This window comes from Procambarus clarkii, chromosome 15, assembly GCF_040958095.1.
Source record: "Procambarus clarkii isolate CNS0578487 chromosome 15, FALCON_Pclarkii_2.0, whole genome shotgun sequence".
Lineage (NCBI taxonomy): Eukaryota > Metazoa > Arthropoda > Malacostraca > Decapoda > Cambaridae > Procambarus > Procambarus clarkii.
The window spans coordinates 49,126,251-49,141,951 of NC_091164.1; the positions used below are offsets into that span (position 1 = coordinate 49,126,251).

Genomic DNA, 15,701 nt, shown 5'->3' on the forward strand with positions numbered 1-15,701 from the left:
AACTTGATTGGTAATTTAAACAAGATTAATAGACACCATACAGCAGATTGACAGCACATATAAGACAGCAATGATCACAATGGTAAAGATGTTCAGATTGGGTGCATAAAGATTGGGAGACTGGGTAGCAATAGATACAGATAAACAAGATTAATAAACACCATACAGCAGATTGGCAGCACATATAAGAAGACAGCAATGATCACAATGGTAAAGATGTCAAACAATAATAAACATCATACAGCAGATTGGCAGCACATATAAGAAGACAGAAATGATCACAATGGTAAAGATGTTCAAATTGGGAACATAAAGGTTGGGTGATTGGGTAGCAATAGATAGTGCAATTATAAGGCAAAAGGTAAAAAACTATGAAGATGAAATTAGGTACTTTTTAGTATTGATTTTGAATGATGTAAAAGTTGGACAGCTTTTCAATTCAGTAGGGAGTGAGTTCCATAAACTGGGTCCCTTTATTTGCATAGAGTGTTTACACAGATTAAGTTTAACTCTGGGGATATCAAAAATATATATTTATTTCTGGTGTGGTGATAATGGGTCCTATTACATCTGTCCAGGAAGAGTTTCAGAGCAGGATTTGCATTTAAGAACAGGGTTTTGTAAATGTAGTTGACACAAGAGAATTTATGGAGTGAGATTATGTTTAGCATGTTTAGGGAGTTAAACGAGGGGGCTGAGTGTTGCCTGAAAGCAGAATTTGATATTATTCTGATAGCAGATTTTTGCTGGGTGATGATGGACTTGAGGTGGTTTGCAGTGGTTGAACCCCATGCACAGATACCATAGTTGAGATAGGGATAGATTAGTGCATAATATAGAGAGATGAGAGCAGAGTTAGGTACATAATATCTGATTTTGGAGAGTATACCAACTGTTTTAGAGACTTTCTTAGTTATGTGTTGTATGTTGGTACTGAAGTTGAGTCTCTTGTCTAGGAATAGGCCAAGAAACTTTCCATCATTTTTATTGCTAATGTTTACATTGTCTATCTGAAGCTGAATTGCATTTGTAGATTTGCTTCCAAATAAGATGTAGTAGTCCTTTTCTATGTTAAGTGTTAGTTTGTTGGTTGACATCCATAAGTGGACTTTTTTTAGTTCATTATTAACAACATTATTTAGTGTATGTGGGTTGGGGTTGGAGTAGATGAGGGTAGTATCATCAGCAAACAAAATAGGTTTCAGAATGTTAGAGACATTAGGCAGATCATTGATGTATATAAGAAATAGAAGAGGTCTCAAGATGCTGCCCTGTGGCACTCCAACGGTTATTGGTAGAGTGGGAGAGGTTATATTATTGATGGCTACACATTGGTGTCTATCACTAAGATAGGATTGGATATAGTCCAGTGCATGACCTCGGATTCCATAATGATGGAGTTTACATAAGAGGTAATCGTGATTAACAGTATCAAAGGCCTTCCTCAGGTCAATGAAGAGTCCAATCGGAAACTCATTTTTGTCAAGGGCTGAGTAAATTATATCAAAGAGACTAATAATTGCATCATTGGTACTCTTTTGGGAGCGGAAGCCAAACTGACAGGGGCTAAGAATGTCGAATTTTACGAGATAGGAGTAGAGCTGTTTGTAGATAATTTTTTCAAATATTTTTCATAGTATGGGTAGGTTTGATATTGGTCTATAGTTGTTTATGTCTGCCGGATTACCTTCTTTATGAACTGGCGTTACTCTTGCTTTTTTAAGGATATCAGGGAAGGTGTGACACTCAAGGGATTTGTTGAACAGCAGAGCTATAGGTGGGGCAAGGGCATGGGAAGCACTCTTGTATACAATGGATGGGATTTCACTGATGTTCCCAGCTTTGGTTTTTAGTGAGTGTATGATGGACACATCTGTCGGGCTGACTGGTGAAAGGAGAAGAGAGTTTGGATAGCTGCCTGAGAGATATGTGTTGATATGTGTCCGAGTCTGTAGGATTTTACTTGCAAGGTTAGCACCAATCGATGAAAAGAAGCTATTAAATTCATTCGCCATTTCTAGGTCAGATGGCGGTGTAAGGCCATCCTTAGAGAGTGTTATCTGGTTGTGGGAGTGTTGTTTAGTTCCTAGGATATTAGAGATAGTATTCCATGTGCTTTTCATGTTGCCTTTTGCTTCTTTGAATCTAGTCTCATAATATGAAAGTTTATCTTTTCTTATGATACTGGTAAGCACTGATGAGTACCTTTTAACTACTTCCTTTGTAACTAGGCCTCTCCTAAATTTCTTTTCATATTCATGTTTTTTGTTGATTGATTTAATTATGCCACTTGTGAGCCATGGGTTATTTTTCTTTTATCAGTTACTTGTTTGGTAAGGAGGGGACAGTGAGTATTGTAGAGGCTTAGAGTTTTGGAGAGAAAGAGGTTAGTTAATGAGTTTATATCCTGTGTATTATTAAATTCAGATTCCCAGTTAATATTGTGAAGTGCATTAGAGAGATTGCCTAAAGCTGTATCACTGTGTAGCCTGAATGAGAGTTTCTTGGTTTCTGGTGGTGTTATGTCCATGTTTGCTATGAAGAAGGTAGGATAGTGGTCAGTTGTTCTGTCATAAATTACCCCAGATGTAAAGTTAGCTGTTATATTAGTCCATAGGTGATCCAGGGTAGTGGCAGATGTTTGAGTGACTCGGGTGGGCTTGGTGATTGTGGGGATTAGCATACAGGAGTGCATGCTGTTACGGAAATAGTAAACTTGAGGGTTGTTTTGAAGACCCAGGTCAATATTGAAATCACCTCCCAGAATGATGTGATTTTTGTTGAGATTGTTATTTATGATAAGGTTCCTTACGTTGTCTGAGAATGAAGCTATGTTGGTATTAGGAAATCTATAGATGGCACCAATAGTCAGGGAGGATTTAAGGGATTTACTGAAGAACTTAGGGCAAAGGTATATTCACAATAGTCGTCTCTATCACTAATAACACTTTTGCAAATGAAGGTAACTTTGTAATATATTGCTGTGCCACCACCTTTTTTATTAGGCCTGCAGTTATGAATGGCTTTGTAACCAGCTAAATTGTAGAGTTGGGTATAGTCATTACTTAGCCAAGTTTCCGTTAAAATGATGAATGATAATTTAGTACCTAGTGCTGTAAGTAGTGCATTTATATCATCAAAATGTTTACCAAGTGACCTAACATTTTGGTTGTAAACTGATAAGCAGGTGCTATTTATTTGTTTGTTATTTGCAAGATTTGCTGTGTAATACCTGCAATAATGATGATCAATGTGCTGATTTGTGTGGATATGGGACAGATGATTTCGATCAGGATCAATATCAATAAGCATATAGATTAAATAATGTCACGATACAATAAGATAAGCAATTACAGGAACAGTTAAATACTAAATCTGCTGTAAATAGAAAGTAATTATAGCAAAACACAACAATACAATAATATAACAATACAATAAAAGCTTACAAAGTACTAAGTCTACTAAAATTAGAGAATAATTATAGCAAAACACAACAATAAATGCAAGTAAACAAGGGAATTGAAACAATTGGAAGTAAAATAAAGGTCACTACATAGCCATGAAGGATACACAAGTTTGGTGGAGAGAACAAAAAATCAGTAATGACTGTCAAGATGAATATATAAAAAATTTGACAAATGATAATTGTAAAGTAAAATAATCTTAAAGATAATAAATTTTATTTAGCTTAGTTTATAACCTACAATTAGTATGAACTTAATTAAGAGAACAAAATGAGATCAATAATTGATTTCAATAAATGACATAAATCAATACAATTAAATTTAACATTTAAAAAGAATAGGGTAAGATTAGATTTAAGAGTAAAATTTTACAATGATACTGAGGTAGATGCTTGCATAAGTGCATGGAGACTTGACGGATTATTTAGGAAATTATATGAATGAGAGAACATTAGGTATATGGTAAGGCAGAGACAGCACCTTGGACAAAGTAGCCCAAAACGGCGATAGGGACGAGGAGCCGACAGACGTTCCAACAATGTGGGAAGTAGCGAAAACCATCCCAAACCCTCGAGAACATAGAAGCCAACACTAATCTCGAAGGCACACAAAGGCGCAGGCGCACCCGAGACCAGAAGTCATGTAGAACCCCAAGAACGGGGAAACATGACGAAAACACCGTCCCAAAAAAAAAGGGTGGGAGGAAACATCCACCCACAGGACTGAACCAACCGACTCAAAGGCCAAGGAACCGAGCCCAGGGAGGGGCCGACGCCCAACAGCACGTATGGCGAGTGGGGAGGAAAGACCCCACTCCGCGTAACCACAAGCCCCACCTAGAGGGGGATAAAAAACCCCATGGGGTTCTACGGGACTAAGGCCCCCCCCAAGTTAGCCCCGGGAACCTACATGACAGGCCCCAGGGCCAAGCTGTCCCCCCAAAGCCCCGGTCGTACCAGAAAACCGGGGCAGCCGCGAAAACACTAAGGAAGGGAGCCCACTGGCAGACTCTTACAACACGGCTGGAGGAACAGGCTCAAATGCCCCCGTCACTACCCCGGAAGGGGAATTCCCCGAGACTGCCCGAGTCTCAACACCATCAAACCCCGCCCCGAACCTACAGACGGTAAGGAACCGGATGCAGGCAGGAAGGGGGATCCAGGGGAAAGACAAGGGGGCGTGGAAGGAACTGAAGCAACCAACACCCCCAAGTCCCAACACGAACCAAAACGGGGCAGCCCCGGGGCTCCCGGGGAGTAAACTACAAGAGCGTTGCCACCACCAAGGCTCAAAGTGCAATGCCCCTGCTGCCCGCACCCGCTTAGTCAGCACAACTGGGTAACCGAGCCACAACGAGCAACCAAACTCGCAGGACTCTGGGTCGAAGGTGTCACCGACCCCACAGGCAGCAGACGGAGGCAAAACAGAGAGTCACCCAGAGACAAAGGGTGAGAGCAACCCTCAAACTCACTGGAAGCAAGGGGAGACTCTGGGGTCACATCCATCGAACCCACACGCCCCCAGGGGTTTCCCAGGGTCCCGAGCGTTTACTATGAGGACTAGCGCTCAGGTAATCCAAGGCAGGGTACTGCTGACCGGCACCAAAGCTACCAAACAACTTTCTAAGAGCTGAACCCCCGGGACATGTACACTCACATCAAGACGGCGAAGAGTAGAAGGAGAAGCAGACGAGTAAGCAGGGCAACCATAATCGAGCTTAGACAGGACGAGAGAGGAATGTAAAGGAAGGAGAGTGCGCCTATCTGCCCCCCAAGAAGTATGGGACAAGACCCGAAGGAGGGTAAGGGCCTTAGAGCACTCAACACGGAGGTAAGAGATATGGGGAGACCAAGACAAACGAGTGTCAAGGAATAACCCCAAAAGCTTCGCGGAATCTTTGTATTCAAGGGGATGACCATAAAGTGACAAAGAGGGACGAAGAACAACCCGTTTCCGCGTAAAAGTCATGGCACAAGTCTTAGAAGTAGAGAACTTGAAGCCATGATCAGTGGCCCAAGACGACACGGCATCAATTGCAAGTTGAAGCCGGCGTTGAAGGAGAGGCGAATCATCACCCTGACAACAAAGGGTAAGATCATCGACATAGAGAGCGGAGAAGACACCAGAAGGAAGAGAGGAAAGAAGACCATTGAGGGCAACCAGAAAAAGAGTAGTGCTCAGAACACTACCCTGGGGCACACCTTCGTATTGCTGAAAAGAGGGAGAGAGAGCGGTACCAAGGCACACCCGAAAGGAACGACGAGAGAGGAAGCTGCGGAGAAAGAGAGGGAGATGACCACGAAGGCCAAAAAAATGAAGTTGAGATAGGATATGATAACGCCAAGTGGTGTCGTAAGCCTCTTCCAGGTCAAAAAGGACAACAACAACGGAGGTCTTCGCAGCAAAAGCAGTACGAATATAGACCTCCAAGTTCACCAGGACATCTGTCGCGCTGCGGCACTTGCGGAAACCAAATTGAGAAGGGGAGAGGAGGTGATGGTGTTCCAGGAACCACATCAGACGAACGTTAACCATACGTTCAAAGAGTTTGCAGACACAACTTGTGAGAGCAATAGGGCGAAAGTCCTTAGGGAAGTACCCAGAGACCCCGGTTTGCGAACAGGGAGGACAACGGCATCGAGCCAGTCCTCAGGGACTGACGACGACTCCCAGATCCGATTATACAGACTCAGTAAATACTGAGACGTGCTCGGAGGGAGATGGCGAAGCATCTCATAATGAATACCATCGGAGCCCGCCGACGTAGAACCGCAGAGGGCCAGGTCAGAACGAAGTTCAGAGAGAGAGAGAAGGGATCATTATAGGGAAGCTGAAGATGAGTGCAGAAATCTAAATGACGAGACTCAAGGACAGGTTTACGAAGAAGGAAAGATTGGGGAAGATGAAGACCAGAGCTAACAGAAGAAAAGTCGGAACCCAGTTCGGAAGGGACCTGCAACGGGTCCGCCACAAGAGTATCATGGAGGTGAAGGACCGGTGAAACATCGGGAACGAACTTACCCGCTATCTTGTGGATACGCTTCCAGATCTGGGCCAGAGGGGTTTCGGACGTAATTGTCGAGACATAAGATGCCCAACATTCACGTTTAGCCGTATGGATGGCCCTACGGGCCACCGCACTCGCTTTCCGAAAGAAAAGAAAAGAATCGGTCGTCTGCCTACGGCGGTGCCTCTTCCAGGCTGCACGCTTACAGCGGACAGCCCGAGCACAGTCCGCATTCCACCAGGGAACGCACTTCCGTGGACCCCGAGAGGAAGAGCGAGGAATAGAGCGGAGGGCAGCGTTGAAGACAGTGTCATGAAAAAGGAGGAGAGCGCGAGAGAGAGGCAGAAGGGAGAGGTCGGAGAGAGCAGCACTGAGGGTAAATAGGGTCTAGTCTGCCTTAGTAAACTGCCACCTAGGGAAAGAGAGGGAAGGGCGAAAAGAGAAAAAGGAAACAAGGATGGGGAAATGATCACTTCCATGGAGGTCATCAAGAACCCGCCACGTGAAATCTAAGTAAAGAGAAAAAGAGCAGAGAGAAAGATCAAGACAAGAAAGGGTGCGAGTCCGAGAGTCCAAATGAGTGGGCTCACCAGAATTCAGAAGAGACAGGGAAGAAGAGAGGAGAAACGGCTCAAGGAGGCGACCCCGGGTATTCGTCAGAACGTCACCCCAAAGAGAATGACGACAATTGAAGTCACCCAGCAGGAGCACAGGCTCCGGCAAGGAGTCTAGGAGGTGTTTCAAAGCAGGAAGAGAGAGCGGGACACTCGGGGGGAGATAAATGGAACAAACTGTGTACCATTTCCCCACAAAGATACGAGCAGCAGAACAATGGAGAGGTGAAGGAAAAAGCAAAGGAACAAAGGGAACATCAGCACGAATCAAGAGAGCAGAAGAATTAGAAGCCCCAGCAATGGCTGGGGGAGGGGTGGAAGAGAAAGGAATAGCCACGAAAACGACCAGGACGAGCACCAAGCATTGACTCCTGGTCCTGGAGACAGACACAAAGGGGCGAAAACTGCGAAATCAGAAGTTGGAGTTCGAGGAAATTGACGTAATAACCTCGAACGTTCCATTGAAGAATGGACAACGACGAGAAGAGAAAGGACAAAAACAGAGAACAAGGAAGAAACAAAGGCGAAAGAGCAACAGAGCACGTTAAAGAATATCAGGGTCGGGATCAGGGTCAGCAAAGTCAGGGTTAGGGGGCATGGGTAAACTGAGCAAAGACGGAGGGAAGGAAACGGGAGAACAGATCAGAGGAGGGCGGGCGGGGTCCGGAGGAGGAGGAGGAGGAGGAAGAGGAGAAGACAACGGAGAGGAGCAGTCAAGGACAGCAGCAGGAAGAGGGGGAGTAGAAAGAGGGGAGCGCACCTCAGCAAGAGCAGCAACCGAAAGGGAAGCAGGGGCCAAAGAAACCTCCATAGCAGGAACAGGGGGCGCAATCACTGAAACGGGAGGGGAAGGAGCAACAGAGCCAGAAGTAGGAGCTGAGGAAGAAAGCGAAGCCTTCTTACCCGCCGGGGAAGAGGAAGGAGAGGAGCCAGGCTTTCGCTTCTGACTTAAAGAGACCGGTGGCCCAGCAACTACGTACCGGGCAACGGATTCCAGTGTCTCAACAGGAGAAGCCGAACGAGAGCACACACGACGGCCGTTAGGAGAGCGATGGACATCCGCCCGCACCGACAGGCTGTGGGGAGAGCCGATAGATGGAGGAAGAGGATGGAAAGGAGGATCGGAGGGGGACGAGGAAGAAGACACAGGAGACACGACAGACCGGGTAGAAGGAAGGGGAACCCCAGACAGAGGACCAGGAGGAGGATCCTTCGGGAGAGAACCCAAAGGAACAAAGGAGGGGGCAGTGGGCGCATCAGGGTCCAAGGCCCGGAAACGGTTGTGAGTCTGAGGAAGGCGGGAAGGACGAGGAGAGGAAGAGCGCAACAGGCGAGCATAAGAGATATTAGCAAAAGGCGGGAGCCGGCGAACCTGGCGTCTCGCCTCAGGAAACGATAAACGCTCCCGGTGCTTCAAGTTGAGGACGGCTGCCTCAAGCTTGTAATGGACACACGCACGGGAGAAGGTAGGATGGGCCTCACCGCAGTTGAGGCAACGAGCCTGGGGAGAAGTGCACTCCGACTTAGAGTGACCTTCACTCCCACACAAAGGACAGAGAGAGACAGTCCCAGAGCAGCGGAGGGCACCATGCCCAAACCTCCAGCACTTGTTACAAAGTCGAGGAGAAGGAATATACTCCTGGACAGAGCACCTAGCACCAGCAAGAATGACAGAGGATGGAAGGGTCCTACCATCAAAGGTGATCTTCACAACGTGAAGGGGTTGACGGCGACGACCACGAGGGGGACGAGTAAACGAGTCAACCTGGAGGACAGAATGGCCTTGGGCATCAAGGATATGCCGAATATCATCGTGGCAATCCTGCAGATTCCGAACACCGGTTGCAACATGGGGTGGGAGGAGAATAGTGCCAACCCTGGCATTCATTCGAACGTTCTTGGAGACCCGAACAGGGATCTCGCCAAGGCAAGATAAGGCAGCCAAGCGGGAAGCCGCATCGTGAGAAGGAGCAGCAACGACACGTGTACCGAGACGAGTGGGGTTGAAAGTAACAGACGCATCCACGGAATCTACAAGATGCCGATGGAGGGAGAAATCGTCAGGAGGCGCAGAATCAAGAGGGAGGAGATCAAAGTATTTGTCCCATGAAGCAGGACCAAACAAGGCCTGATACGCATCAGCACGGGAAGGAATCGAGCGAGTGCGGTTGGGGCGCGAACGGCGATGAGAACCCCTAGAGAGAGAGGGGTATAAAGGCGCAGTAGTCACAACGAAAGACTTAGCCACACCAGGGGACGAAGTGGTCACCACCGGGGGCTGGAGGCTCGACCCAACCACAGAGGAGGGAGGGGAGCTGGGGGAAGAAGTCAGGACGGTCAAAGGAGGAGCAAGGTCGGGGCCCAACGCAGCGGGAGCTACAGAGCCTGGTCTTCCAATACAAGCCGACTCGGGGGCTTGGTCGCCCACCCCACGAGCCTGAGAGGGTACAACGGAAACATTCAACGACATAGAGACGAAAAGTGACAAATTCATCCACGAATGTGCCCCCATACCCACCATGGAGCCACAATTAGAGGCAGGACACCCAACAGGAAGCTATTGCCGATCATGCCGGGGCCCACTAGGGGTGCGTCGTGAGTTCTACGGGTGCAAGAGTATGCCTCCTCAAGCACCCGGGCGTCAAAATAGAAGAAGTCCAAAGAAATAATCCAAAACAAGCAAAAGGTCGGCAGGAAACGACAAGCAGAAAGGAGAAGAGGGGGGAGAAAAACGAAACATAAGGAAAAGGAAAAGCGATCCGGCACAATTGGAGAAGACAGCAGCAGGAGTGCAAGGCCAGAAAAGGACAGAGGACTGCCCAACGGAGCATCACACTCCGGCAGCCATCCAACAAGCCCCCTCACGATGCCAACGGGCCGGATGGGGAGGGGGTTGGAGATGGCAAGGGTGGGGCTCGACCAGACCTACAACTGGATACGCTCGCTGTATCATCCTCATAGGTGCTGTATCACTTGCATCCATCCATTGTGTTAAGTCCTTATTGCGCCTAGCTTCACCAATGTTATGACCCTTATGTTCTTCAAACAATAGGGTCTGAATTTCACCGACTGAGGGCAGACTTTCAACACCGTGTTGGACAGGTGTTTGAGAGCCAGAGGCGCGTGTGCCACAAATGGTTGCTCACACAGTACTAACCCAGCCAGCAGCCCTAGTCTTTCATATTCGTTATAGCAAAAGGTTCGTTCAGTGTTTGTTGGGTAGGCTGCTCCATTATGATAATCTTTCTTTGTTTCAAATGTGTTCCATTTGTTTGTATTTGTCACTTCCGTCTCAATAATGGAGCAGCCTACCCGACAAACACTGAACAAACCTTTATGGCATTTGTCCATTTTTCAAATTGTTTCAACAGTTCTTTTATTTTTTTTTATTTAAGAAACATGGAGCAGCCGACCTGTAGACCACCGAACGAACCTTTTTGACATTTGTTCTGGTTTTCAAAATTCTTCATTTTTTTTATTATTTACGTTTTTTATGTAAGAAACATGGAGCAGCCTACCTGCCAACCACCAAACAAACCTTTTGCTATAAGACAAAGGAAAAATAAATATAGAACACATTTGAAGAAAGGACAATGTCATAATGGTTCAGTGTATGTAAGGTAGGCTTCTCCATTATTAAGACGTAAATGACAAATACAAAACAAATGGAACACATTTGAAACAAAGAAAGATTGTTATAATGGAACAGCCTACCTGCCGAACACCGAACAAACCTTTCTGACATTTGTTGTGTATCAGAAATTTCATTTTTTTTCTACAAAAACGTCAATGCTTTGCAACATCTCAGCAGTCACCCCTTTATATCCCATTATCATTAGCATCTTTAAACAAGAACAACATAATTTATGGGCACCGTCGGAGGCGTCCGAGAATGTGCAAGAAGCAGCGCGACCCTACCATGTGGTGTTGACGTTACTCAAATGAGCATTCGTCATACGGGACGATTTGACGCCGATCAGGCCGTTTGTTACCCAAAATGTTCGTCTTTTGGGGCGATCATTATGCGAGGTACCACTGTACTTTATTTACTAATACAAATTACGTAATATTTACATACATTCTTTGTATTAGCTATTCTAAAGTTAATATTAGAGTTAGATAATATTACTGAAAGATTAACATATCCACAGCAAGGTCAATATTTTTTATAAACATATCCCAGAGTATGGGATAATATTTTTTGGTAACATTTGCAGCAGCAGGGTTGCTTGTAAGTCATACCCAAGAGTATGACTAACAAAACCCGTCCTTACTTTCCTATGAATAATGGAAGGAAACGTATGTATCATATGTGATAATTGGGGAAGGGTCAAGTACTGTAGACCACCGAACGAACCTTTTTGACATTTGTTCTGGTTTTCAAAATTCTTCATTTTTTTTATTATTTACGTTTTTTATGTAAGAAACATGGAGCAGCCTACCTGCCAACCACCAAACAAACCTTTTGCTATAAGACAAAGGAAAAATAAATATAGAACACATTTGAAGAAAGGACAATGTCATAATGGTTCAGTGTATGTAAGGTAGGCTTCTCCATTATTAAGACGTAAATGACAAATACAAAACAAATGGAACACATTTGAAACAAAGAAAGATTGTTATAATGGAACAGCCTACCTGCCGAACACCGAACAAACCTTTCTGACATTTGTTGTGTATCAGAAATTTCATTTTTTTTCTACAAAAACGTCAATGCTTTGCAACATCTCAGCAGTCACCCCTTTATATCCCATTATCATTAGCATCTTTAAACAAGAACAACATAATTTATGGGCACCGTCGGAGGCGTCCGAGAATGTGCAAGAAGCAGCGCGACCCTACCATGTGGTGTTGACGTTACTCAAATGAGCATTCGTCATACGGGACGATTTGACGCCGATCAGGCCGTTTGTTACCCAAAATGTTCGTCTTTTGGGGCGATCATTATGCGAGGTACCACTGTACTTTATTTACTAATACAAATTACGTAATATTTACATACATTCTTTGTATTAGCTATTCTAAAGTTAATATTAGAGTTAGATAATATTACTGAAAGATTAACATATCCACAGCAAGGTCAATATTTTTTATAAACATATCCCAGAGTATGGGATAATATTTTTTGGTAACATTTGCAGCAGCAGGGTTGCTTGTAAGTCATACCCAAGAGTATGACTAACAAAACCCGTCCTTACTTTCCTATGAATAATGGAAGGAAACGTATGTATCATATGTGATAATTGGGGAAGGGTCAAGTACTCTTAGTCTAAGTTGGACAATAAGTGCACTGTGGGTTAAATCTTTACACATGGGCTTTGTTGAACAACTCCAGAATATTCTACACTTATTAACTATGGGAACACACGATTACATTACTGGATTAATAAGATTGAGTTATACTCTTCACCAAACATATACATGATGGATGAATTGACTATTGGTCCCACACAAATCTGGGCTTAGTCATTATTTTACTGTACACTCTCTTGGTAATATACAAATGTAGCATGGATTTTTACTATATAAGGTCTCTACACTTAATCACTTTACTAACGAGGACCAAGGTTGATGGAGTTTAAACCACGTGTTACAGTACTCCTTATAGTGGGTGAATGAGCCCAAAATAACACAAGACACACATTCCTGAAATTTCTATCCCTAAACTAACAAAGAAAAAAAACACTAGTACAGTTAATGCACTTATCGTTACTGTAGAAGACCACCCGAGCATCGCACTGACGTCTACTGGACACTGGAGCAGTCGCCACCTGAATGGACAACTTGCTGCCGCGCTCCACTCTGTGTGCACTCGCTTGGTTCCAATAATGTTTCACACAAAACTCATATCCCAAAATTGGTCATTTGTATATCTTATAGAGTTCCAGACTGTTTTCAACATTTAACACTGCTGTTTCTATATATATTTTCAACCAGTGAATGTCTTAAATAAGTGTTTCCTATACTATTCCATTGCTTTGGGGAGGATATATAATTATTAATAATAATAATTTTCCTTTCTAAGTCACTGTGCTCCACATGTGCAGAACTGACTATTGCACTGGCAGACATAAATTCATGATTGTCCTGCCCTTCAAGAAGACCTGAACAAAATAAGTGTATCAGCACCACTTGGCAAATGGAATTTAATGTGAACAAATGCCATGTTATGGAATGTGGAATAGAACATAGACCCCACACAACCTATAAATTATATAATTACCTAAGTGTAGTTACAGGATGAGAGCTATGCTCATGATGTCCCGTCTTCCAAGCACTCTGTCATATAATGCTTGGAAATTACTGACGCTTTTGGCCTCCACCACCTTCTCACCTAACTTGTTCCAACCGTCTACCCTACTTGTTTGCGAAAGTGAATTTTCTTATTCACTTCTAAAAAATTTAATTTTCTTCGGCACCTTTGTTTAGTTTAAATCTATGACCTCTTGTTCTTGAAGTTCCAGGTCTCAGGAATTTTTGCCTATCAATTTTATCAATTCCCGTTACTATTTTGTACGTAGTGATCATATCACCTCTTTTTCTTCTATCTTTTAGTTTTGGAATATTTAACTCTTTAACTGCGCAACGTGCCTGCAGGCCCACGCTTGGGGTGCGCTGAACACCTCCGGTTATTTGTATTTTTCACGTTCGATTTAAAAGTGGCGCACGGTGACGCGGGTATGGAATGGATGGCTGGGGGCCCCAGTGATTGTCCGCCATCTTGAAAAAAAATTCCAGCATGCCTCGCGGCCATGGGGAGCCCCAGTTTCCAAGCAGCAACCATGTCTGACACATCGTCAACCAGCTACCGTTCCACGGTGACCTGCAGTCATGGAAAACGACTCTGAGGAAGAAATTCGTGATATTTTGTACGACGATGGTGCTATGGATGATGACCTGGACTATGATCCAGAGAAAGATCTGACACAGAGGTCTGATACGAGTGAGGGAGAAACGCAAGTGGATGATGTGGAAAGCGTGTACGATACACGCTCCTCGCCAGGCCTGTCTCGCCGCCCTGGGTCAACACCCTTATCCTCACCACCATTATGTATGTCCCCAGACGCTAGTTTATTCAGTGACAGTACACGTGACGAATCTTTCTCGGGCTTCAGTGACATTGACTCCGATACGAGTAGTGTGGACGACCCGAGTACTAGGTGGTACCAGGCGAGGCTTTGCTGCCTCAGCAACACGTCGAGGCAGGTGACAGCGTGTCTCGCAGCAAGACGACAGTGGGGCCCTCAACATCAGGTGTTCGTGGTAGGCCTACGGTACAAAAATCTGCCTAAGCGCCAAGCATACCCCTCACGCAGCTCCAGCAGCAGACGACGTAGCCGTGGTTTTGGTGCTCGTGGTGGTGTTGGCCGTGGTGTTGGCGCCAACACCAAACTCCCTGGTGTACTTGAGTGGGAGGATTACACTACATTTGTCCCTCAAATACCAACGTTTGATAATACCGATGTTGGTGTTAAAGCTTTATTTCCGTATACCGATGATGACATGGCGGACATGGAATATTTCCAGGCATATTTTGACAATGTCTTCATGAGGCATCTTGTGACCAAGACAAACATGTATGCCCACACCCTCATAGACGGCAGCATATTACCTGCCTCATGCCTCACGTGATGGAAGGATACGACAATCGACAAGATGTACGTGTTTCTGGCACTATGCATGATGATGAAACACTCTGAGAAAGCTGTCGTCCAGGACTATTGGAACAAAGACAGCCTTGCTCCATCACCCATCTTCAACCGGAATATTACACGGGATAGGTTCCACTTGCTTCTCAGGTGCCTGCATTTTGAGAACAATGCAAATGAGGTCAGACACGACAGACTGTGGAAGGTACGCAAGGTATTCAGCGACCTGCGAGGGAAGTTCAGGGATTATTTTGTACCTGGACAGAATGTCGTTATCGACGAGTCGCTTGTACTGTTCAATGGCAGACTGGCATTCAAGCATTATATCCCTTCCAAGCGGCACCGTTTTGGACTGAAGTTTTTCGTGCTGTGCGACTGTGAGACTGGTATCGTCCTGGACATGATCTTGTATTCTGGTACAGACGTCGACATACCAGCTACAGATGAACACGGGTTTTCTGGCAGTGTCGTAAAAACCCTGATGGAACCGTTGCTGAACAGGGGGCATATACTGTTCACAGACAACTATTACACCGCCCCCCCCCCCCCTGTTGACCAGATACTTCCTTGCCCACAACACCAGCATATGCGGCACTGTGAAGATCCTCAGGAAGGAAATGCCAGTGTTCGGTATAGGTATATCCGTGGGCGAGTGCAAGCTGTGCAAGTGTGACAATATGCTGTCAGTGCGGTGGAAGGACAGATGCGAAGTGAATATACTGACGACAATTTACACCGGTGCCATGTTGGACAGTGGGAAGGTCCATTTTCAGACACGCAACCCCATGTATAAGCCAGACTGTGTCATAGACTATAACGTGAACATGCGCCTCGTCGATAAATGTGACATGATTCTTGGTGGTGTGGAATGCGTGTGCGGGTCTGTAAAGTGGACGAAAATGTTCTTCTTCCACCTCATGGATGTTGCAGTGCTCAACTGCTTCAATATGTACCTGGTGAAGTCCGG

The 15,701-nt window shown here is 45.1% G+C and overlaps 1 protein-coding gene across 1 annotated transcript; it reads left to right on the top strand.

Moving 5' to 3' along the window:
• The first annotated feature begins 14,741 nt into the window (after positions 1 to 14,741).
• Positions 14,742 to 15,407, top strand: LOC123765943 (piggyBac transposable element-derived protein 4-like). The gene has a single exon (XM_069325207.1). It carries the CDS (start codon positions 14,742 to 14,744, stop codon positions 15,405 to 15,407), a length of 666 nt encoding a protein of 221 aa, XP_069181308.1.
• Positions 15,408 to 15,701: the final 294 nt, after the last annotated feature.

Bases quoted from the DNA above. Each gene is read 5' to 3' on its own strand.
- LOC123765943 (XM_069325207.1), top strand. From the start codon at position 14,742: ATGTACGTGTTTCTGGCACTATGCATGATGATGAAACACTCTGAGAAA.